This window comes from Sander lucioperca, chromosome 14 (assembly GCF_008315115.2).
Source record: "Sander lucioperca isolate FBNREF2018 chromosome 14, SLUC_FBN_1.2, whole genome shotgun sequence".
Taxonomy (NCBI): Eukaryota; Metazoa; Chordata; class Actinopteri; order Perciformes; family Percidae; genus Sander; species Sander lucioperca.
Window position 1 is genome coordinate 32,795,466 of NC_050186.1, and position 26,127 is coordinate 32,821,592.

Below are 26,127 nucleotides of genomic sequence, written 5' to 3' on the forward strand. Positions count from 1 at the left end.
ACAGAGTGAGACCTCTCACTTCTGTTCCATCTTTGTTGGGAGTCACACATGCTCAGTACCTAGGTAAGGACTACTAGCCAGTCAGAAGCAGAGTATGAGGGCGTGCCCTGACAGTACCTAGGTAAGGACTACTAGCCAGTCAGAAGCAGAGTATGAGGGCGTGCCCTGACAGTACCTAGGTAAGGACTACTAGCCAGTCAGAAGCAGAGTATGAGGGCGTGCCCTGACAGTACCTAGGTAAGGACTACTAGCCAGTCAGAAGCAGAGTATGAGGGTGTGCCATGCTAGCAGCTAGGTGAGCATTATAACGTGTGTTCCAAAGTGACCACGTTTGTCTCTGAAGTAAAGGCTGGACTACAATAGAGCTGTTTGGAGCAGTTTGTTCTGTTGGAGATGGTAAGTCCCTTTGGGGTGGACTTTGGGCTTTTTCACTTTGTAAACCTATAACGTGCACAAAAAGATATATACTGTAACACAATAAAGGAAAGGGAAAAAGCCAAAAAGCACAAGGTTTTTTAAGATTTTGCTCGAGTATCTCAGAGAGGAGAGACTTGTGAACATGTTTTACAATAGGTGGGCAGTATAGACAGCACCCCAGTGGAAGTATGCACCATACCATCATCATTGGTGCAACTCATTGCACGGTTGTACTGTAGTTTAACCACAGACACTGACACTCACCGGGTTCTGAAGCCACAGACATGCCACTTTTGTTGCTGGGCTGCATGTCGATGCGTTCCTTGTTGCTGATGGGAAACCTCTGAAGTAGGCTGCGGATGAAATACAAGGAATTGTGGGAGAGCGGGAGGGGCATGGTGGGCCGAGGTTTCTCTGAACCGTTCTTCTTCCTGAGGGTGAGGGAGCGATTTGGTCCTTTCCTGAGAGAGGGAGAGACATTATCTCATTAAAACACTTGTTATAACTGATTCAAGCGCCAAAAACTGTTGCTGTAAAGGGCCTAGTCTTCTACCCCTTTATGAGACTGAGTGGGTATACATTAGTAAGATTCAAGATTTGATTTATTTATTAGCCATTAGTGCGTACACCAAACAGTACAGGCACATAATAATTCTTGTGCAGGCTCTTTGAGTCAAGTAAAAAGAGAAAAAGCACACCACTAAAATAAAAAGAAATTACCAGGGAAATAAATTCAAATAGAGTAAGTTTAGATACTACACAAAAGAGTGCAAAAAAATATAATAAATTGTGAATATGGTAACTGCAGGATACAACTATGTGGGATATTGCATTTGTAACGAGAATAAATACTGCAAATATTGCACAGTAGAGTGAGGTAGTGAGGATTATTGCACATTTTAATGACAGTAAATTTACTCATGTCACTTTCAGTCCTAGGTATACTTTCAGCACAATTTCTGAGTGATACTCAGATACTTGATGACCCCAGGTCCTGGTGGAGGAACTTACCCTTTGCTCTTCGAAATGTAACCCAGGGACTGTGCCACTCGATGGATGAAAGCCCTCTCAGTGCTAGACAGGGAGGAGGGAAACTCCATCTCTGCTCAGTCAGGGAAAAGAAAGGGTGAATATTAGGACACTCTACAAGACTCAACCATCATACCTTGCTGCTCACACTGGGACGAGTAGTAGTAGTTGACCAAGCAGAAGAGATCTGCTTTTATTTTCTGATATAACACAATAATAAAAAAAAAAAAAAACAGGTGGTACCTTTCTGGTCACTGTAGCGAAACCTCTCCAGGGAGAGGTTCACAGCTATCTTGACTTCTTCATCTATGTGGATTTCTTTGAGGCCTCTGGACTTGGATCCACGGGGCGGTGTGTTCCTGGCAGGTTTCTGTGATGCTGTACCAGCGTTCGACATGATGCACTGCAACACAACAACAGTTCATCTTACAGCAGGGACAGCAACAAGTTTTTGGTGTTCACCAAGTTTGGGCAAAACATCAAATGTTTCCTGACTCAAGTCATAACCTTTCCAAATGTTATACTATTTATTTACAAATTCCTATGGCTACTTGTGTTAAAGGGGCGCTATGCAGTTTTGGCCATTTCTTCGCTGTTTTCTGGCTTTTTGCTGGCAGGTTTCTCTATAGAGCCCCCCCCCCCTACAGGTTTCTCTATAGAGCCCCCCCCCTACAGGTTTCTCTATAGAGCCCCCCCTACAGGTTTCTCTATAGAGCCCCCCCTACAGGTTTCTCTATAGAGCCCCCCCTACAGCTCCTATGTTTACTCGTGTCTGACTCCTCTCTCAGTCAGTCTGCCGTTTCCTCTTTCTCTGTTCCTCTGAACAATGCTTTCCTAGCTTTCTGCTTCTTGTTTGCCGGCTCAGCCATGACGATAGTGTGGAAAACTCCATCGCTACCTTGTTAGCCGGTTCCTGAATGGGCGTACGTGTGTAGTGCCGTGAAGCAATTTGTTACATCGCGAGACCTGATATCACGCGATAAATCGCAAGGTTGGTTTTTCCACTCGCAGGCGCTAGGGGGGAGGCGAGACGACCACCATTCAACCCGAAAAAAAGTCATATAACCATTCCAATGACTCCAAAAGCTGTTCAGTTAAGGTCAATTAAGCTAAAAAAACGGCATAGTTCCCCTTTAAGACAGAATGCGTGCTTCAATATTTGAGACGTAGAACGATTACATATTGTGATATCGATACCATACAGTACATGAAATAAAGGAACTGTCTATGAATAAAAGCACCCAACAGGAATGTCTGTTTTACCTTGGAATGCCTGTCCTTGGAGCCCAGCCAGGGATCTGTTTTGGATATTCAACGCAAAAGTCATATTAAATTAAATGGTGCTATTTATCAGTTCTGCTCACGGATTTACAACATTGCCCACATTAGCCTTAGAAAATGGACAGCATGAATATAGTGCTTAGCGACCACTCAAAGCGCTTTACAATACAAGCCAGCAATCACCCACACACACATCATGCACGGAGAGACTGCCATGCAAGGTGCCACTGGCTCATCAGAAGGGAAGGGGTAAACATTCACACGTACAGGGTTCGACAAAGAGACGGTTTAGAACCGAGACGCCCCAACTCAGAGTCGTTTCCTGTCTCTGTGTCCCGTGGGCTCCGTCACCACCACACCTCTTCAGGAGACTAGCAGCAGGTCCTGAGTCTGTTGATTCCAACGGGAGAAGTGAACATGAACACAGATTATGAGCGATTCCTTCCCCCCTGTTGTCACCAAAGTAAATATTGGAGCCATTCCTCACAAGCCACATATCTCCAGAACATTCTGACGCTGAAATGGCATTTTTCGGACAGACACATCAGGAGAAAATGAACTTAATTTGAGACCTGTTTCTGTCTCAGGACCAAACTCTCGTGAGATCTGGCAACACAGAGAAGCTAACGTCAGCTAATGTTCGTGAACGCCCAAACCAAACTAATCTCTGAGATGCTAAATATGTCATTTAGCTGTGTAAATATCTAACGTTAGCAAAAGAACATATTAATAAAGTATTAAAATATAACTTTTCATCCATCCACACGACGTTCACTACACGGTCAAACAAGGCCACGCCCCTTTAGGAGACAGGAAGTGTGGACCGTTTCATACCATTGGCGCTGCTTGAACTGCGCTATCTTTAGTATAGAGGATCTTTGGTTCGACATAAGCAATGGTCCGGGGTTAGTAAGCTGATTGGCCACTCTTACTGGCCAATCCACTGGCTCTGTCTCCATCAGACGTCAGCTGTCTCAGCAAAATAAAAAATAGTGGCACGAAATGTGTGAAACATATGTCAGCTCGGGCTGGGCAATAAGGCATTAAAAAAAATTGTTTGGTTCTGGTTGGTGGTCAGTTGAGGTCATGGGTCGATAGGGAATTTATTTTATTTTTAATTTAGTTTTTTTTCCCCAGTGGCAGCAAGGGTTAGGTAGGAATTCTTTTTCTTCTTTACACCAGCGATGGATACTCTATTTTTTCATAACATAGCCTACCTGTTACTACATGTACAGTTGTCACTTAGTAAATTGAAAACATGGTGAGGCATCATTCACGTGCATATTAAGTAGCCACATGTATCTGTTTTGGTCTTATACATCCACACGTTTACAGCTCCAGCGGAGAGGATGGCTCGTTTAGACAGCAGCTAAGTTTACAAGAGTTTGTCCAAAAGTCAAGATCCATTGCAAACTAACAAACAGTTAGTCTACAAACTGACATCTTTCATTTTAGCTTGTTTGTAAAAAGTCGCTATTTGCAGAGTAGAGCTGTGTTTGCACAGCGCGGTGGACAAGAGTGGACAGCGCAGACAGAGCAGACTGAAATATGGGTACATACATGTACATGTTTATGCCTGTAGAACAGGTAGGTGGTTATTGATAAGTATTGACTTTTTAATCATGGAGGGTTTATTGTAGGCTACTTACAGTAACGAGTGTAGCGTTAGTTCATCTGCGCCAGCGGCAGTAAATAATAAAAAGTAAATAATCTGTATCATTTCCAATCAGTTACATGTGCTGTGTGAAGTAACTGGCATCGTTGTTCAGAATCCCGTCTATCTTCCATAATGCAACGCTTGTATCCAAATGAATTGTGTTGTGAAGTTGTCATTAGCTTCACTGCTGTTAGCCACCTCCATTGAGCCACAGGGACTTGCTGTAACGTTAGAGCACTCTAAAGGGTGTTTACCTTCCATTTGATCGTGTTTGCTTGCTACGTTGCCATCCTCTTGAACGACAAACACAACATCTAGTTCATGAGTGGTTTTATCTGCCTTGTTTAACGTGTTGAAGCTCCCCGGCAGCGCAGTAGCGCTGTAGCTGGCCGGAGAGGGCTGCTTGAAGGTGCCGTCCTCACGCTGCTGCCGTAAAACTGGACACGGCAACGTTTAGTGGCGCTGCGGCGACATCGGGTCTTCTTCCAGCATTGCTGGAGGACAACAGGCATCTTGCATCGCAAGAGTGCTGTACAAAAATGTAATTATAGTTCGCCTCAAACTTTTTATTTGGGTATTTATTTAATTTGCATCATTTCTTCCCCAAGCTCATAAAATAAATTTGGGTCGCACATAAACTGATAGGGTCGGTCGGAAACCGGAAACAAACAATTATTTTTGTTAGGCCTAAGTCAATATGATAATTTATCGTCTTTCAATGGAATCATATCGTGATGAAATCATGTATCGAGATATCGTGATATACAATTGCGTTGCCTAAAAAGATACTAACAAGCACATACTAACTCAATTTTCTCAGAACATCTGTTGTGAAACATTTTGAGGAAATATCATTTTTTTTAAACCTTTATTTATCCAGGTAAGTCGATTGAGAACAAATTCTTATTTGCCACGACAACCTGTCACATTCACACAGTTCCACATTCATACCTGGAAGCTGCCCAGTACTACCACAGTCTGATCTGATCACATTCATACCTGGAAGCTGCCCAGTACTACCACAGTCTGATCTGATCACATTCATACCTGGAAGCTGCCCAGTACTACCACAGTCTGATCTGATCACATTCATACCTGGAAGCTGCCCAGTACTACCACAGTCTGATCTGACCACATTCATACCTGGAAGCTGCCCAGTACAACCACAGTCTGATCTGATCACATTCATACCTGGAAGCTGCCCAGTACTACCACAGTCTGATCTGCTGGCCACTGAGCAGCTCCACTGGAGCGGTCGGGGTTAAGGGCCTTGCTCAAGGGCACCTCAGTGGTGGTAATGAGGGAGGGACAAGTGCTGCTCTTTTCACTTTCCCCACCCAGATTTGTTATCCTTTTGATACTATGAATAAAATTGAATTAAATTGAATGCTGCCTCCACTTTGGCACCACAAACTCTCTCTGTCTCTGTCTCAACTCGATAGACGTGGATCATGGTGGAGCAGACTTCTATTGGCTCCTACTTGAAGGCATTCTGCTTTCTTCTTATCCGTTACTAATTTTAGTGTCTATGTGGCTAAAAGGCTACATGATAATATTGGGGAACTTGTCTTTTGCAGAGGGGTGATAATTAGACACGTGAAAAATGTTTTCATAGTAATATTTTGCAAGAGCACAACATAGTGAGAGGGGATAATTTAGATTCAGCAATGTGACATGAATGTTACTGGTTATTAGGGCTGGGCGAAAATCAGATATCAAGATATTCTTGACCAAATACCTAGATATCGATATTGTGGCGATATTCTAGGGTTGACAATTGGTGCATTAACAAAGTATCTTCACACTTAGGTTTTAGATGAATAATCATCAGTAATGTGGACATAATGTCTAAGTGGGGAAAAGGCAAATAATAGAACAGCTACAACAGTCTGGTAAGTTCAGAAAAGTACATCACTTTACTGTAATGCAGCCTTTAAAACCAGGAAAAGACAACACTTATGTCATATCACGATATTACGATATCCAAAATCCAATATAATATCGATATATCGCCCAGCCCTATTGGTTATATCATAATATTGTGCTATACCTTTAATTACTACTCATCATTTGGGACATTCAGTTTTTGGAAAATAATCTGGGACACTAAACTCCACGTATACCGATTTTGGTAACCTTTGTTAAATGACTGTCGATGTTTTGTATTTTTTTTAGTTGCTGGCAGCTAAAATGTAAGACTTGAGACTTAGACTTGACAAAAAAGAAAAATATAAATGACATTTACTGAATGTGTCTGCGTTCCGTGTGAGACTCCGGCTAAGTTCAAATCAACTGGCAATTCATGTCATTTCACGCTGCGAGATAACGTAAACGAAACTTATATTGGAGACTAGCAAAAGCGTTGTTGTTAGCTAAGATAGCTCAAGAAACCTTTAACCTTTTAACGGGTTCATTAAGTTAGCTTAAGCCTTACAACAAGTGGCTTGTGTTTGTCATTTCACCGGTAACGTTATCGAAACACAGAAGTAATTTAGCTAAGTTAAGCTGACGTTAGCTGAACGGGTGAGAGAAACATTGGGATAAGAAAACGGTAACGTTAGCCAGCTTTATGTCCAATCTTGTCATGAAACTAATTAATGTTGATACTGTACCTTGAATAGTGAAGAGCTTCGGCAGTGCTCTCAAACGAAAAGCATCCTGTCAGGTTAGTGGGATGTCCTCCGTTGAATTGAAAGGTTCCGCGTGTATTTTGCCTGCGTTCGGTTCCGTCCGCAATGGTGCCGCCAACAACGAAAGCACATCCGGTCCGACACCTTCAGAATAAAATGAAGGCATTATGACAAACCTAACGTGGATGTGAAAACATACAGTATTTTTACTCAAACAGTAATGATGTACATTATCTGTAATATCTGAATTGCAATTAATGTTTGGTACCAACTTGTTTGTTTAAAACCCATGGAACTACAAGTGGTTCTGGATTACATATTTCTTGAACAATGCAGTGTATATTCTAGGTAACTTTTCATTGTCATTGCGCGTAAAATTTAGCCTGGCATCACCAGACCAAATCTGTATTGCTATCTGCCATAGCAAATAAATCATGAGATTGCAGATTAATTTTGAGTCGTCAAAGTCAGCATGGCCGGCTGTACACCTCTGACATTATGAGACAAAAATGATTCAAAGATTAATAGGCTGAAATTAGGACTTCAAAATAAAAGCACAGTCGTATACATCCTGTATGTATAATTGTATGTGCCATTCACTTCTGTTCACTTCAGTAGCATGTTCCCCTGCTTCCATGTTTGGTGAGTAATGTCAGTAATTGCCTACATTTTATATTCAATATAGAAAACACATTTACAAACCTACTAGACTTAGGAAACAATCAATGTACTATTAGCGCCAAAATGTGAGCCTTTCTCCATGAGGAAATAAATGGTGTAGCACTTTTGAGCAAAATTGAAATTTTGAGCATATCAAACACGAGTGAAAAAAACAGACTTTTATTAATATTCACATTTTAAGTCAAAACACCATTGAAGCCAAAGTACAACTTGAGATCACCATCTGTACAATCAACAACCAAGAAAACCCGATGAGAATCACAAAGGGAGATCTCACATCCAGATTTAGTCATCTCACATGTATGCATGTATATGATATTACCTTGAGAAAATATAACTTTGTTAGACTGTGGGTTGAACTTTCAAGATGTCTAAAACTTCCATGAAAACTGCCTTTGCTTTTGTTTTCAGCTCTAGTGGCTAGAGATCCCTGTGAGAGTAATTTGTAATGTTTTTGAGAATAACTTATGTTCACAGTAGTGTAACGCAGTGGTCGTCCATCATGCACTATAGCTCAAGAGTCTCCAAGTTTTCATACCAACCAAACACTAAAGCAGCTAACTATAGTGATCGGGAGGAATATGATTGAGATTTTCTGGTCTACGAAATCTCAACACGAGTTTAAACCTGTAAACCCTGCAGTCTGCAGGACAGAACAACTTTGAATGACAACACTGCTGAAAACCAGACAAACGCAAATGGGATGTGGGTCGCTTTAAGGCCAAAAACAACAATGAATGGAAGCCTGTGGCTAAAAATGTTAAAATTAAACGATTTACTCACTTAAAATGTAATTCTCTTAATGTTTGACAAAATTAAAATGTTAAAATCCAATTTCCATATATGATGTAAAATGCACAATTACTGCCAGAATGAAATAAAATAAGAGCTACTTTGACCATGGTTTCAGTGTGCTCTTGAGCACTACCCTGCGACAATAATTAAACTGAATGTGAAATTGACTTTGTATTCTCAAATAGAAGGTGAAAGTAAAATTGCAAACCAGGCTCTTCTATTTGCATTTGAATTGAGATTAACTAATTTCTGATGAAATGGATTTCCCCTCTGGAAGGTGGCCATTGTCATGGTCATTTTCATAGTGGTCAATCTCATAATGGTAAAAGACAAGTTCAGGCCATTATGGAAATCTTCACTTTCATTCGTGACAAACAGGACATCATTTAAATCCAAATGCAAGTTTGCAATTGCATTAGGTTGCACACTGTCAACCAATTTCGTTCAATAATTATTTGCATCATGCCATTGTATCAGTGATGTACAGTGGAGTTTACTGACAATTATCTGTCAATGAAATTTTCATTTTAATTTGCCATTTTTCTGGCCTAAATTATGGATTTCCAAACATCAGTTTGATCTAATGATTTAATCTTAATATTGGCAGCCATAGAATTCCATACCAACAACAAAGTAATGTGAATTTAATGTGACATCAACTTGCAAAGACAAACTCCCAAGACCCAAGTCAATATTCTATTACATTCTACATTCCCGGATAAAATCTTAAGATATATTGGTAATAAAGCCAATAACACTATTAATATCCACCTTTCTTCTGTATCAAAAACCTTTTTGGGACTCAGTTGGAAGAATGGAGGAAATGAACAACACCTAAATGATTACATCTTAAAAGCAATATGTAACATGACAAATCTGATTTACTGGCCAAATTCACTAAGATATCACAGCCGATTTAGGTTTCACTGTCACCTCATACGATATGTGCTTAAAATCCATTTTTGGTTCTCAAAATGTTTGATCTTTTGCTTTTAAAAGACTAATGTGTTGTCTCCTGCAGATTGAATCATGGATTTAGATATTCAAAGATGTAGAAGTAAAACCTGAAGTTTGGATTCCGCCTCGGACAGATGGAAGACAGTGCTGTTTGTTGGGCGGCAAAGGCAAACTACTCCAGTAAAGCTTATTGGATGTGTTCAATGAGAAATAGGCAACTCCCCACTGTAAATGTGTATTCATGGCAAGCAAGGCAAGAAGGAAAAGGGCATGTTTAGTAACATCCTTGCCTAGACTGTAAAGGGAAAAAGTCCTTGAGGCCATAAACAGGATTTATGCTTCTACAGAGGCTCCACGCAGAGCTTTCACGTAGCCTATGTAAGTGGCCTGAAGTTTATACTTGTGCATTGGTGTGTGCGTGAGGAGTGTGTGTAGAGCGAGTGAGTGAGTACTGACTCTGGAGGCATAGAGTCCTAGTGAGAGAAACAAAAGTGTCTCCCCTGTTCTTTCTGACCACAGTGGGAAATCTATAGCAGGAAAAGTTAACCCCCTCCTTGATTTCATGTTGTTTACGGACAAGGAGAACCAGGAAATGAGTCGGGGAAATGCAACGCTACCAAGCCACGGCAGAGCGACGTGCGTCCCCGCGACGTGTAGTTACATTTTTTGAGAGGTGCACGTCAGGCTACGGTGTAGGGTCGGTATCTCCACGTACCTACATACATACCCCTGGCGTCGATTTAACGCAGAAGCATAAATTGGTCTATAGTTTGATGCTCTTACAGGAGAGGCACAGCGCTTCATCAGCCATGTCAGTAGTCAAAACATTTCATGATGGCTTCTCTGTCAAATTTAAAATTGAGGAAAGCCTTCGAGGACAGCAGGGGCTCAGAGTCTTTGCTGTGGACTGCCTGGTGACCGTTGGAGCTGTATGGAGCCACATCTGTGAAGAGAAAAGCTCATTTTATGAGGGATGTTTTATTTGTGGGGGTTGTTAAAGGGTAACTTCAACTTTTTTTGTGTCTAAGTGACTGATGGAAACAACAATCTTTGATATTGGTCCAGTATTAAGCAAGATCGCTATTGTCGGCAGTCAGTGAAACAAGCTACAATGTAAGTTAATAGGGCAATTGTCCAGCTTGTATTTACCTTCACAAAAGTGCTTGTTTTGCCACTGACAGGCTCAGATTATTATTCTAAGTGTCTGACAACATTATGGAAAGGATTTCAAGGGGGGCGACCTTTCTGTTAAAGAGTAAGATCCTTTTTTTAAACATAAAAAACATTAAAAATTGCATTCGCTAAACCCACCAGACTCCATGTAAATAACCAGTAATATAAGCAAGCCTTCTGTAATCACACACGCCCCCCCACCCTTCCTCCACGCAGTAGCTAGTAGCCAAGGAGGACACGGAGGATTAAAAAAACACGACGGACCCTTCAGAAGAGAGTTAGGGTTATCAGCACTTTTAGTGGACAAACTTGACGATGCACATTTGCCCCATAGGGTTACAGCCCGGTCTGTGGCTGCCGGTTACAGCGTTCACACTCAATACTGGACCAATTTCAAAGATTGTTGTTCCTATCAGTCACTTACACACAAAAACATAGGGGGGGAAAGGGTCCAAGTTTAAAAAAAAAAACGAATTTAACCCTTAAAAGGTTCAGTAGGTAACTTTTATAATAAAAAAACAGTAGTAAAAATATTTCAGTTAGTCAAGTTAGCTTAGAAAAATGGGGCAGTCTCAAAGTTAGACATGGTAACTATACAAACCATACCTCTCTCAAAACTGTCTTGAAGTCTTCTGGGTTGAAGTCTTTTAACTTCTTTCTGTAGAAATAGTAATACGAGTGCAATGCTTGTAGTTAAACCATCACCTACAGTGCAGCAGCATGCCAAAGTTGATCATTTTCAAATTGTACATACAGTTTAAAACTGGTCAAAGATCCACTGGAAAAAAAAGTCTGCAATGTTCAGGAATGTCAATTTCACTTTTTGACTGAGGAGTGGTGTTGAGGTTTAAACCTTCCTTCTTTGCTAAAAAGGTCAGAATCACATGTGGTCTCTATACTAAAAACAACAAGATATGGGTTTTACCTGCTGGCAGTTGGCTCCATTGTCATTTGCTCCTTTCTTCACACTAGACGAGTCCGGGCATTTCTTTCCATTGCCTTTCAAATGTGAATTCTACACCGCAAAGAACAGAAGCTATGAGATGACTGGGATGCAGCAACTCTGTCTCAAGCCATTGACAGATTCTATGTCCCATTTCAGTGGCTGTACCAGTATCAAAACATATTCATCTACAAGAGGGGGGCCCTGCAGCTGAAGTTTGGAAACCACGGTCATAGGGTATATCAAACAGGTGCTTTACTGTTTGTTTTTTGATATCATTTGGCAACAAAACTGTCAAAACAAAACAACATTATGCTCCTAGCAGGGCTTTTGCGATAACCATAATTTGCAAAAAAATACTGACAGACTTCATTGTGAAGGCCTTGTCTAAATGAGCTTACCATTCATTCATTCAACCTTTATTTAAACTCAAAAGATCATTGAGGGGCGACCCTCATTTACAATGACATCGAGTTATTACAAAAACAACAACAAAACAACACAGACAAGAATACACCATCATAAGAAAGACAATTCAACTTTAAAACTTTCTGAATTGAAGAATTGATGAACAAAATTTGATAAATAAGTTAGGATAATACAGATACAAAACAAAGTATAGTTAGCCAGTGCTAACAAGTGTTAGCTGCAGATTATTTTTCATGTTTGTGAATAGTGCTGCTTGTCCATTGGTCGAACCGATAATAAGGTGATGGTAGCTTCACACAGTAGGAAGAATTTAGCCAGTGTTTTCCACAGTCTAGCAAACATGTCAATATTAACGGTTAGTAACATGTAGCCAAACTGGGAAATGCTGCTGTTACATAGTGGTGAACTGTCTTTTCTGACCTGGTTGAGCTCCTGCTGGCTCGCCTGGCCCAGAGCCTTCTGCTGCTTGTGTTTCGCCCAGCCGTCTCCTGGAAACGCATCAGCACCTGTGAGGCGGCGGGATTTTGACCTAAAAGATGGAAGAAGAAGAAAAAAAAAAAAAAAACGTGGATATTTCTACATATTCTACATCGACACGATGGATGGTCATCTGATGGTGGCCCAGAAGGTAATGCCTTTAACTTCTGCTGAAGGGTCATTATGATACTAGTCTGGCATTACCAGACCTTCCTCCACAGCGCTGCGGAGGAGGGTCTGCCTTGTCAACACAGCATTCCTTGATGGGAGAAGGTGCTCTGGTTTATTGGCATTTCTTTAAACCAATCACAATCGTCTTGGGCGGCGCTAAGCGCCGTGCGGGGCAACTGTGCCTCTGCAAAATAGCCTTGCCTCACCAAATGTCAGAAAATGAAGCAAGAATTTATAGTGTGTAAAACTAAAGACATTGTGGGTCAAAAACAAGTGACGTGGGCCTGTACCACGAGGCAAGATCAGTGAATTAGCCAGCTGTCTTTTGGCTTAGCTCAGGTTTTCCAGTATCACAGCGATTTACTTCTAACCGAGGTAGATCACCATGGCAACCAGGATCAGGTAAAAATCTGTCAAAGTAATGAAGAGCAATATATATTTTTATAAATCGGTAGAATCACTTTGTTGTTCCAACTGGCTTTCCATTTCAACTCTGGTTTTAAAACGGAGCTTCTAACACACAATCAAAGATTAGAGTCGAGGCGAGTCGAGCAGGTACCGTGTAATGGAAAAACGCTATTAGACACAAAAGGGGAGCGAGAGGGAGAATGATATGCAGCAAAGGGTCACAGGTCGGAATTGAACCCGCGGCCGCGAGGACTGAGCCTCTGTACATGGGCGCATGCTCTACCAGGTGAGCTACCCAGGCGCCCCCAAGTTTTGATCTTTTATTATATAAATTGCACATGAAAAATAAACTTTTTGGTAATAGAATAATAAGAACAATTGCTTTTTCAGTCCACTCCCATTTTGTAGCAATACAATTGAAGTGAGATGAATCCTTTCAGATAAAAAAGATGTTGACAAAGTTTTCCTTTGGGGACATCATTTGAAGTTGGAAAAAAGGTTATATATCGCAATATATTGCAGAATACTGCAATATGTTTAACATCCCAATCATTTTGTGCCTCTGGGCCTCTGGTGGTTCCCACCCCTAAAGCTCAGTAGAGCTACGGATGTATCGTGATTTTTTTTTTTGCGACGATTTTTAAAATCGATTCTTTCTTTTTTTTTTTTTTTTTTACCAATGATTGACCTAAATATTTTTTGTTTCTACAGTACTGCGGACGGCAACTACATCATGTCAGTTTCCAGCAAAACGCAAGGGCAGCAGAAAATCCATGTTCTGTTCTTCTTTACAAATGAAATAAATGTCAGACTGACTGACTGACTTGTGATGTGCATTCGTCTTAGAAAACAATCAGTTTGTAGTAATGTCTCATGATATATTGTCTCTAGAAGTGAATTATTCCACTTTTGTTTTTGTTAAAGAAGGTAAAGAAAATCCCAATACTCAATACTGTCGAAACGCAATACTTCCAGAATCCCAATACACGCTAATAAAATCCAATCGGCGCCCATGTATCGTGAAAGAAAAAAAGAAAAACCGAATCGGGACCAAAGCATATCGTCCCAGCCCTAAGGATTAGAGATCATTTTCTATCAAGAATTGGCCTTTATTTAAAAAAACAGAAGCTCCTGCCATCACTTGAGAAGTGGTGGTTGAGAGTTCCTGGCGACTGATGAAGTGTCTTTACCGAGCGTTGTCTGAAGGTTTGCTTGAAGTGTTGCCGTTGTTTGCGAAGTCCTCGTCGCTGTCTGTCGACTCGCCTTTCAGCCTGCTGATCCATTCTCGCAGCGGCCTGTACAGGTGGAGCAGGAAGTGTGCCATCAGTACCACTCAATTACTAGAACGAAACTAAATCACATTTTTCATAACATACACAAACATAAAAACCACTGAGGCAGCCACACACTGATCTTTTAGATTTAACCAATGAGATACAACCCATTTTATAGGGACCTTTGGAGGCATTGGTAGGTGCATTGTTGAACTAAAAGGAGGTTCGTAGTTCGATCCCCGGCTCAGAGCAAGGCACTGAACCCCAAACCACTCCTGATGAGCAGGTTGGCACCTTGCTTGGCATCCTAGTCCTTGGGGACTTTTACCATTGCTCATTGAAAAGAAAGCAGAGGAGCTGTAACTATGCATAAACCAGACAACACTAAATTCTGGACCTGTGTTATGATTCTGTTAGTTTCACTTTGCCAGACCATCCACACGCTGCATTCCTGGATGGGAAAAAAACGTGCTCTGGTTTATTGGCATTTCTTTAAAACAATCACAATCGTCATGGGCGGCGCTAAGCTCCGCATGGAGCCGCTGTAAAATAGTCGAGCGAGAGAAAACTCAGACTGGACAGATAGTCTAGCTAGCTGTCTGGATTTACTCTGCAGAGATCTGAGGAGCAGTTAACCATAGTCCTCAGAAATCCACCAGAGGTTTGAACGCCAACACAAAGACAGCAGAAGGAAGCGGACATCAGCAAAATACATGCATCCGGCGGAATTTCCTCCAGCACCGGAGCAATCCCGAAGTGGAACGTCAAGGATATAGACTATGTTTCTGTTAAAGGGTGATGTCTATGCCGCTGATGATGACGATTGGGTTTATGATGACAGAGATGTTGATCATGTACTCAACATGTCCGGTCACTATGCACTTTGTTGTGTGTATTTAATTTAACGCGACAATAATGAGTTAGCGCAAATTCCTTTTAATGCAACTTAAGTTTTTGACGCGCGATTCACGCACGCACGTTCTAGGATTTGGGCTTCGGGCCGCTCGGTAGTTTGCGGTGCAGCAGAAACGTTGTGGATTGCTGGAAGAAACAAAGCTCCTTGACCAGAAATGGATATAGAAAAGGGTCTTTTGGGCCTTTTTTTTAAGGATAGGACAGCTGAAGACAGAAAAGGGGGCAGAGAGAGGGGGATGACATGCAGCAAAGGACTGCAAGTCGGAATTGAACCGGGGCCACTGCGGTAAGGACTGAATCTTAGTACATGGAGCGCACGGTCAACCAGGTGAGCTACCCAGGCGCCCAAAGAAAAGGGTCTTTTGAATGGCAAGTTTAGTTTCAAAGCCCCCCTGATGGTTCTATCCACAAAACTCAAGTTATTTTTGCCACTAGTTGCCTCGGCGTTTCTTTTCTTTTTTATAGACGTTTTTGCTGCTGTGGTTTGTAAACTGGAAAATGTTAAAGTTGGATACTAGTGACTGTTGTTGGACTTCCAGCCCACTGGTATTCAGGACACCCCCCACATCTCCCTTTGTACTGTATGTCTGTTTTTTTCATGTTTTGTATGCGTTGCTGTAAAACCAATTGCCCTCCGGAGACAAAAATAAAATTGAAAGTTGATAAGGTGTCTATTTCCTTATTGAAAAAAATATGAATGGATAACTCAATGATGAATTACAATCTTCTACTACACGCACCTTATGAATGGAATGGCCATGAAAAACCTGTTGGGGGCAAGTCCAAGTTTAGACTTTGGGGTCATGTCGTTCCTGTGACATGGCAGCTTCTCAATAGGAAACCATTCAATGTTCTACGAGAAGAGAAGAAGAAGACTTTAAAACCTTTCTATGAACTACAAAAAGCTGGAAATCAATGAGTATGTTTACATGCACTCTAATATTCCACTATTATTCTGAATATGACAATATTCCAAATTTGATTCAGGTCATGTAAACAGCATATTCCATTTGGATATTTCGATTAAGGCTTTTTTCTGAATTTAGCATTTTAAGATTAAGATGTGAGATATTCCGGTATTATTCAGGTTTTAGAGGCATTCTTTGGACATGTATACAGCAGATTCAGAATATGCGTCTCAATCGAGGTTTTTACTGCAGTTTGCAACAGTTAAGGGCCAGTTTACAGCCCGTTTACGGCTTACAGTCAGCTCTGTGCGTTGCTATGGTTGTTGTACACAAACCAACCAGCCAACAGTTCAAGTGAGTCTGGTTTGCGGTAGAGATGCATGCTTAAAAGAAAAGAGAAACAGCTACTTTTAAACATTATCAAAGACTTGGATATCAACAGGTTTTTGGATATGAGCACACATCCTTAACAACCTTTTCAAGAAGCTGGTTGAAGGAATTAAAAAGAGGGACGCTGAGTTCGCACGATCCAACCTGTTTTGCACAGTTACATTTAACCGGGAATATTAGTGGAATATTCACTTTCGTTAGCCATGTAAACTGCTTAGTCGGAATGTTGTCTCGAAATGATGTGCATGTAAACGCAGTCAGTGTGATGATTACATGTGGAAAAAAAAGGAATTCCTACCCTGATCTCTTTCCTTGTTTTGGGGTTGAACTTGGTATCCATTGACACTCCTGGTATGATGTAGAGCCGCACCACCTGGTCAGTGATTTTCTGCTCTATGTACATGTCTTTGCAGATGCGATTCTTGATGTCGAAGCCCGTCTCCTCCAACACCTGGAAAAACACCCATTCATTTTTGAACTACGAACGACAAGCATGAATTATACATGGCTTGGAATGCTTACACTTTGCAGTTGAACAGCAAAGAACAGGAGACTCACTTCACGAACTGCACAGTCATGAGGCGCTTCATCCTCGTTAACTTTCCCCTTCGGAAAGCCCCAGCCTGACTTTGCAAGGTAGCCCTGAACGAGCAGCGCCTGAAGGGAAAACATTCACCCGTTAGCTGCATCATGTGTGCTGCTTTACCTCAACATCACTACGCTGGGGAAGAGTGCAGGTTTCCCCCCCAGTGTATTGCAAGCCTGGAGGCCCACCGGGCCTAAGTTGTCCCTCATCAGGCCTAAGCCACTGGGGATTTTTTTAAACCACAGTTCCAGCAGGGCGGCTGGGTTACTGGATACTTTAGAGGCAGTTCGGTCGGTGCCTAAAAAGTACTGAATTCAGTACCCAGCCCTACTTAACCCTCCTGCTGTCCTCAGGTCAAATTTGACCCATTTCAAAAAGTTTCTATATCAGAAATTTGGGTTTCTTTGAACCTAAATTTTCAAAAGAAATAACATGGATGGCTCCCTACAACGCTCTTGTAAGTTTTATTCAATTACATAGCATTTTCATTTTTTTTTATAAAAACGTTGAAAAAAGTGACAAAAATGTCAGGAAAAGCTTCAAAAATGTGAGGAAAAAACACACAAAAACGTCAACATGTGCAGAAAACAACGTTGGGGAAAAAGTGACAAAAACGTTGAAAAGAAAGTGACAAAAACATGGCACAAAAACACGTGGCACAAAAGTGTTGAAAAAGACGCCCAGAAAAACAAAAAGTTGCACGGTCGATGGGAAGACAACACAAGGGTTAAAACACAACTAGCCATTGCAAAGGTTGCACCAACAAGTTAATTAGCAGTTAAGAAATAGACTGTATAGCCTATTTTTCTTTTATAATAACTTTTTCTTTTAGTTAAGTTTAAATTTTGGTTCAAACTAATTTGGTCACAATTGTTATTGTCGGTTAATGGTTAGACGGTTAATCATTAACATCCAGATTATAAACACGATGTCAGGTTTTGCTTCAGCGTATGAGTAACAAAAAAAAACCCCAGCAACTCACGTTTTCTAGTGCTTCATCGAGAATGATCGCTCCATAAGTAGGTACACCCATCTTGTACTCCTTCCACTGTTCCAGGATTTTCTGAACATCCTCTCCGTGAGGCAACAGAAACGGACAGTGATGGAAAAGTTTGCAGCTGTCAAGGGAAAAAAACGTCTAAAGACGTCCAATGTGAGCAACACATTTGGCTTTTTGCTCCGAGGATAAGCCTGAAGAGGTGCCAAGAAAAAAAGATATACATTTAAGAGGTTCAAAAAAGTGCTAATTTGTAATATGTGCAGTGCAGTACAGTGGATATGAAAGATCTGTCTCTCTTTCAGTTAAGGGGTCCTTGGCTTAAAAAACACTGAAGACCCCTGGCTTAAAGCATTTAAACACAGTTTTGTGCTGGAGTTTGTAACATACCAAAATCTTAATTTTAACTTAAAGATTTTCATTTTCACTGTAAAAGCCTGTTGGTTCCAAATATCCGTTATTGGTTAGATTTAACTACTAATAATGGGTATCAGCCTTGATAAACCAGTATTGGTCGATCCCTAGAAACATGTATAGAAATGCATCTTTAAAAAATAAAAATAAAAAAGACGAATAAAGTTGATTAATCCGAATAAATTCATTAAAAAAATGCTATAGTGTGTAGTTTCTGTCGCCCCCATGAGGAATTCTAAGTAATGACAACAGAACTGTCAGCGCATCCACATGATACAAGCCTTCCGTGATCGCGCACGCACCCCCACCCCTCTCTCCTCCACACAGTTGCTAGTAGCCAAGGAGGACACGGAGGATTAAAAAAACATGACGGACTCTTCAGGTCATTATCTTCACTCGAGCTTCTGCACGGGAAAGTCACCGGACGCCACAATCTTCTGAACATAACCATACTGAGTGTAAGAGCCAAAGCTAACTAATGGTCATTTTGAGTTTTTTGTATTTACTAATATTTAAGTTTCTGTATTATTATAGTTATTTGATGTTGACGTACATTGTATTCAACTATGAGCGTTGTTACAGATCTAATTTACTCTAGTTCTATGTTCGAGCTACTGCGAAGGTGCCTTTTGTTTTGCTAGAGAAGGAGTGTTTTTTGGTTCAGCGGTAGCTGCGGGGAAAAATGGTTTTGATGAAATGTAAAGTTTGTAACGAATAAGTCATGTAACAAGGTCAGAAAGTTGGAACAGCATGTTGGACGTTTTCAATGTGGATTTCTGTCTGAGAGAAGCTCGGGGAAATGTTTGGACGAAAACAGAGGACTTTGGCTGTACAGGAAAGTTTGCTAATAAATTCACAAAACGCAACGCGGTTATGTCTATTCGGTGAGTACCTGTCTGCAAGCTTAACTAAAGGATTGGAAATAAAGAACGAGTCAAGACTAATTGTGCCTACCGCTGACAGAAGTGGATTTATTACAAGATTTAATTTTGCCACTACACTGAGAAATCCAGAGAGAGTTGTGTGGAGCTGATAGTCTTAATTAGTTTTGTAACTCATTTGGCAATGGCTTGAATGTAACGGACGTTCATTATGATCAAAAAGTTACACACTTAAGCTTTTAACATCATCATCATTCACATGTATGTAAGGACGTGAATGTAATGTAATGTAAGGATATCTGCTTTGGCGAAGTCTCTTATCCCACAGTGAGGAGCCCCCGGAGTGTTCTGCATGCAGAAGTCCAGGTAGAACCAGTGGGCCAGCTCGATCTGGAAGCACACCCGGATAGCGTTGTCCCGCTCCTCGCTGGGGATGTGCAGGATGAACCGGCTGGAGAGACAGGAGAGATGGGATGGGAGAAGGGGTTAGCGGCTTAGCGCAGCTACGCCATGAAGAAGAACGGGAAGCGAGTGGGCAAGGTTGGCGAACGGCACTTTGTGCTGTGCTCATGTAGCGACGCGGTTGTGGAGTTAATGAATTACTCATTCTAAGAACAAATAATCTGAAAAAGATGCAGCCCTTACTAGGAATTTGCCCTGGTTGATGGTGCATACATTAAAAACATATTTAAACAATAATATGCAATAAACAAACAATGAATACAGAAACCAAAAATCATGGACATGGACGATGCTGCATCGATAATCGACCGGGCCATAATCGATTATTTGTTTACAATTTAACGTAGGCCTAACAACCTTTCTGTTTACATATTCTGGTATGTTTTGCACATTCAGGAAGTGCCATGTGCTCAGTGCTGTAGTTTTATGTATCCAATTTAGTATTAGAGCACTGAAGAATGTTTTGTTTTTGAAGCCTGAAAAGCTATGAATTAAATATCCTACATGGCTTTAATAGAAAAACGTATTTGACGCATCGTCATGCATCGAGATATTGAATCGAAGACATGATAACCGAATCGGGAGATCAGTGAAGATTCACACCTCTAGTAACTGAGTCTGTGAACCCAACCTGGTCGGGAGCAGATTTTCTTCTCTCAGTCTCCTCCCTCTAACACAGCGCCCTTTCATTTCCTCATTCATTCATTCAGTCTGTATCGGGCGCATTTTAGCGCAGTTTGTTATCTGCATGAATAAAATAACGTATTGGTTTATGGCAGATTATAAAACGTTTTTTTCTCAAACATTGCATGTCCTTTTATCGACGATCCCGTTGATGAAAAAGCTGTATTACTTCACAGAGCGTTTACATCGGGAGATGATATGAGTCCCGACTAGATGTATTTTCATTTCCACATAACCGATTTGAGAGGTATTTTCTTCACAGTCGATCATATACCTCATCCGTGGATATAGACTAGGTTCAAACAGTTTGTGTCCGGGGTTAGAGGGCTCGGCTACAATCTTTCCTGCCCGCCTCAGCGTCCTGGAGGGACGGCAGATTGCAGCCAATCACCTTCTCAGCAGAGCGAATGATGCGCTGCACTCTGCCCTTGTCCTTAGCAGTGGCAGCAGCGTACCAGATGGTGATGAAGCAGGTGAGGATGGACTCAATGACGGCCGGGTAGAAGTGCATAAGCTGTATCGGCATAGTTCTGGCGTACCGGCGCAAGAATGTCGCCACAAATACCAGACACCACAACGCCAGTATACCTTCTCTCCTGGCGGTGACAGGCTCACTCAGTGTTGTCTGAACTCGTTTGGCAAGGGCTTGAATGTAACGAAGGGTTCATGTATATGTACATGTATGCACTCATATTAGGGCTGGACGATTTTGGCTAAAATCATAATCACGATTAATCGAACAAGTTACCTCGATTACGATTATTAAACGATTTAAAAAAAAAAAAAATCTTTTCCTATACTGTAAATATGTTGACGGTTATTTTTTCTAATGAAAGAGTGCATAATCCTATCTTTGTGATTCTAAAATAAGGAAACAACACACAGATAGCAATTAATGCTTATTTATTAAATATTTCAAACACCTGAAATCTACAACAGTAGATTTTACAATGACATAAAAACGTCTTATAAAAAAGTAATTTAAGTTTTAATGTAAAAAAAAAAAAAAAAATGTAGAAAATAAATAATAAATGTCCATCATAAGATTAACGGGAACCTGTGGTTAACTGTCTTTTCGGAGTTAAACTCCACAAGCGTGTCCTGTGGCTCGCCGGCCGTCACACACACACACACACACACGCGGGGTCTGTTCAGAGTATAATAAAGCCCCGTCTGTGTTGAGCAAAACATTACGTGAATTACTACGAGAATGGACGTGCATTTAATATAGGAAAAATGCACAAGTATTAGCATCATTTGTTGTTGTTGTATGTGGCGCTAAGGTCTAGTGACGATGCTATAAAGACCGTTGCCGTGGTTACATCCCTCCCTTACCCCTCCTACCAGTCCCTATGGCCACTTGGCCAGTGGGAATGCAAACGGGAAAAAAGATTTTGGGGGAAGAGTAGTTCTTAGAACTGCTTAGAAGTGTACTTTTCCTCTAAAAAGTACAAGTACTATCCGATCGGAAAGCACCTATGGTCGCAGACTGGACGGGGCGGAGTCACGTGACTACACACGTGGCGGCAGTAATATGTTTTAAGGGGAAAGTACATTAACACACAGTGGGCGGCCGCGGAAATATTAATAGGATTAAAAGACCGAAATAACCGACCTGGTAAAATTACGTCGGTTATAGGCTCTGAATTTCGGTTATGATTATTTTTCGATTAATCATCCAGCCCTAGTCAAACCATTCTAAATGAAGTATTGTGGTGCTGCCGAGACATCCTAGCCTACAAATCGTATCCAACAGACTAAGTCCTCGCAAAAGTCACACTATAATCAATTTAATTTTAATATTTTTCAATGAAAATGAGAATGATACAAAATTTATCATTCCCTCCAATATCGTGAATCATATCGCAATCACAATATCAGTCAAAGTAATTGCAATAAGGCATTTTCCTCATATCGTGCAGCCCTATTTAACATTTTAAATATTATATTGATATTATAGAGTTATAGAGTTAAATGCTGGAATAATGTTACATAGCACAGATTGTATAAAGAAATGTCCTATTTTCATTGGATTTTTAATTTATTTTGTATTGCTTTATTTAACATGATCGTAGAAGGTGCAATATGTAGCTAAAAAAAAATAATCACATTCAAATCGTAATCCCAATACCTGGCAGAAAAATCGCAATTAGATTCCCCCCCCCCCCCTCCCCAAGTCGTTCAGCCCTAATAATCTTATTCAAATTGTGAGACAAGTGGAGATTCACACTCCTATATATAATATAAACTCTTATTTTCTCTTGTGTTCTAAATGAAAAAATAAAGTTTCAATAGAAAAAGTATTAAGGCAAATTTCACAGTTGTATGTGTTTTTTACTGTTGATTTATTTAACTTTTTCTACTGTTTTTTAAGTTCAATAATTGCCCCAAATACCACAATGTCAATATTACGGCAATGTTGTAGGTTTGACAATTGGTGCGTTAACAAAATATTAACACAATGAGATTTTAGATAAATAATTACCAATAATGTGGATATAATGACTAAGTGGGTAAAGGCAAAATAGTAGAACAACTACACTGGAAAACTTTTCACCGTAAATATACAGTTATATACTGGCAGCAGCTTGGCCAGTAAACTACTGTATATTTACAGTAAGCATGCAATTTTTAAATTTGAAGGTATTTTACTGTAAATACAGTTTCTTACTGTATTATTTTAATTTACAGTAATATACTGGCTGCAGTATAATTCCCTCCTTTTCCTTCTATTTTCCTAAGATGCATTGGTATTAAAAGTAAATGTAATCTGTAACATTCGCAGATAGTGCTGTAATATTATTATTTCCTCCCAGAATGCATTGCCATTTACAGTATGATCCTGTATAACTATAACACAGTAAAATACTGTGAGATTATAGCTGTAAATTTGCATCAAAGGCTTACAGTGTAGAACAGTCTGGTAAGTTCAGACAATGACATCACTTTAATTACTGTAATGCAGCCTTTAAAACCAGGATACCAGTCATATCACGATATCCAAAATCTAAGACGATATCTAGTCATATATCACTGTCGATATAATATCAATATATTGCCCAGCCCTACACTTGGGGTGCATGTGGTATTTGGTTTTGTGCGAACACAAAAGCAGTCAAAACGGTTACTATGTCTATTAAGTTTTTTTTATTTGCGAGTTCTTGGTAAAAAAAAAAAAATGTGTAGCTGCCTCTTTCATGTTTGTTTGTTTATAACTGTACATTTGATGGTACTTTATGGTCCTGATCCTAAACTATGTGTCGTCGGACATTTCTGTAATTAAAAATTTTAAATGTTTTAAAAAGCACTTTTGGCCACTGCATGCCCTTTATAGTTTGCTGTGTACAGTCTGTGGGTAACGTTAACGTTCAACATTTCATCCAGCTAAATGCGTTTAGCATGAAAGCATCATGCAACAAACACGGCTCAACAGCATGTGAGCTTATAACTAGTTGTAGTGTATGTGTATCGCACACAGCGATAGTTTTTTCTGCTTACCAGAAATTACAGTTAAGTCAGTTTTTAAGTATGCACTTCAATGCCTCATGGACAAATAAACGACGATGGCAAAGGTCGGCAAAACGTCCAGTTAACGTTACCTGCATAGGTCGTCCAGTACGCCGGATGGGATCTCCACTCTTTTGGTTTCCATATTGGTTGAAAACATCCCAACTCTATATCAGAGCACGCAAGTGCAAAAGCCATAAGAGCAGCAAGCTAAAGTTACACGCATTTTGACCTCAGTGGTCCCCCAGCTTAACATTAGCTAAAGAAAAGTGGCTAGTAACAAAATAACTCCTCTTGTTCCTCCACAAGGAACTGAGCGGAGTCTGTTGGTCTTCGTCTTCTTTGAGTTTTAATGGCGGTTCGCAAATGAGCTTATTGTTGCATTACCGCCACCTGCTGGACTGGAGTGTGGCGCAGTTTCTTTTTTTGTGGAGCAAAAAGATTAGTGGACTACGGAAAAGGATTATGCCATATGATAAAAAATGTATTTCAGTCTATGGTTCTGACTTAAAAGTCAGAATTTTGAGTTTAAAGTTAGAATTATTTTTCTTTTTTTTTAAAGATTATTTTTTCGGGCATTTTAGGCCTTTATTTCCATAGGACAGATGAAGACATGAAAGGGGAGAGAGAGGGGGAACGATGTATGCAGCAAAGGGCCGCAGGTCAGAGTTGAACCAGCGGCTGCTACACTGACGAGCAAACCTCCATATATGTGCGCCTGCTCTACCAACTGAGCTGCCCCAGCCACTAAAGTCAGAAATCTGAGAAAAAAATTTAGACTTAAAAAAAAGTCTGAATTCTGACCTTAATCTCAGAATTCTGGCTGTTTTCTCAGAATTCTAACCGTTTTTGTTTAGACTTTAAAAAAAAATCAGAATTCTAACTTTAATCTCAGAATTATGTCAGAATACTAACTTTTTTTCTCAGAATTCTAACTTTAAACTTAGTTTGGTTAGCAGAAACACAAAAAAACCATCAAACAAACCAAAAGATTTCTAAATTTTCTCTATTGTTCCTGTTCTCTATTATTCCTTAAAATGGAGTCTGTTGGTTATGCAGTTGAAGTCATATGGGATGGGTGGTAGAGATGGGAAAGACAAATGCCGTGCTAGTGTTCACGACATCAACACGGGTGCATTAGAGTTGGTCGTGTGAGGATAAACGTTGTTTTAAGTTTTCAGGCCGAATTTAACATCAATGGCAACCAAGATGACATCTTTTACTGCTGTTAGCATGTAGCTACTAATAGAGTGTAGCAGCACACAGATAAAGGCTTTTAAACCAAATACTACATAACCGAAAATGTTTCAGGAGTAATGTGACCCGGATTTGGGGAGAATTTAACAACATTGGCAGCCAAGATGACTGCTTTTACTGCCGTTAGCATGTAGCTACATGCGACAATGTTAACACTAGCTAGCTTAAAAAAAACACACTCCAGATGACCAATCCAGTGTTTCCTCTATGTTGATTTGGAAATGGCGGCCCGCCACGTCAAAATATCTGCCGCCACAGTATCAGAAATAGCACAGACCTGCCCCCACTGCTAAAAAAAAATCCTAAAGGAAACTGCAATCATAGAAGGCCGGAGAAGGCCGGCTTGGAGTTGCGTAACACACAAGAGAAGTGTTCAGAACAGTTGGACATCTGAACGTTTTAGATCACAGGGATTTCTCTAAACTACGTTTACCTCATTATTTGTTTTGGCCACGTTTAACATTGTAGATATGACAGAAAATACGGAAAAGCATACTATGTCCACTTTAAATACAATTAAGTGCCAAGTCAAATGAAGTACAGGAATGGGAACGCTGCAGAACTTGCCTGAGAATCCTCCAGTTTTTAACATTTCTTCAGTATCAAAGTCATTCGGGGATAGTTGTCAGTACATCCCATGGTACACAGCAAAAATGTACCGTTAATTGTTAATCGGCAAACTTCATTGCCAAAATGTTAACAAATATGAAACACGGCTCACGCTGCTGCCCACAGTGTAACTCATTGTATCCATGGCAACATTATCTTGTAAAAGTTTCTGTTCACACAAGTAAATACTTTTAA

General features: G+C 40.4%; 2 protein-coding genes across 5 annotated transcripts in view; both read right to left on the reverse strand.

Moving 5' to 3' along the window:
- LOC116041457 (3'-5' RNA helicase YTHDC2) overlaps positions 1–7,150 on the reverse strand; it is a 58,739-nt gene extending 51,589 nt beyond the window's left edge. For 2 of the 3 annotated variants that reach the window (XM_031287356.2, XM_031287354.2), the window contains exons 1-4: positions 6,997–7,150; positions 1,690–1,849; positions 1,429–1,519; positions 682–878 (exon numbers count right to left, since the gene is read on the reverse strand). In XM_031287356.2, the coding sequence (XP_031143216.1) occupies positions 682–878; positions 1,429–1,519; positions 1,690–1,843 (442 nt within the window). In that variant the 5' untranslated portion in view covers positions 1,844–1,849; positions 6,997–7,150. Of the gene's footprint in view, positions 1–681; positions 879–1,428; positions 1,520–1,689; positions 1,850–6,996 lie in introns of those variants that run through there. The other variant, XM_031287359.2, reaches the window with a different exon arrangement.
- A 690-nt stretch (positions 7,151–7,840) lies between these two features.
- Positions 7,841–24,432, reverse strand: dcp2 (decapping mRNA 2). Of its 2 annotated transcripts, none has more exons than XM_031287366.2 (11): positions 24,159–24,432; positions 19,713–19,864; positions 18,104–18,231; positions 17,094–17,192; positions 16,834–16,986; positions 15,978–16,090; positions 14,239–14,343; positions 12,413–12,521; positions 11,546–11,635; positions 11,227–11,278; positions 7,841–10,390 (listed from the first exon to the last, which is right to left on the reverse strand). In XM_031287366.2, the coding sequence occupies exons 1-11, from the start codon at positions 24,224–24,226 to the stop codon at positions 10,260–10,262; spliced, it is 1,200 nt and encodes a 399-aa protein (XP_031143226.1). In that variant the 5' UTR covers positions 24,227–24,432; the 3' UTR covers positions 7,841–10,259. The 2 variants fall into 2 exon arrangements, 1 of the variants encoding a protein (XP_031143226.1); XR_004894962.1 differs by having other exon boundaries at positions 10,195–10,390; positions 11,530–11,635.
- Positions 24,433–26,127: the final 1,695 nt, after the last annotated feature.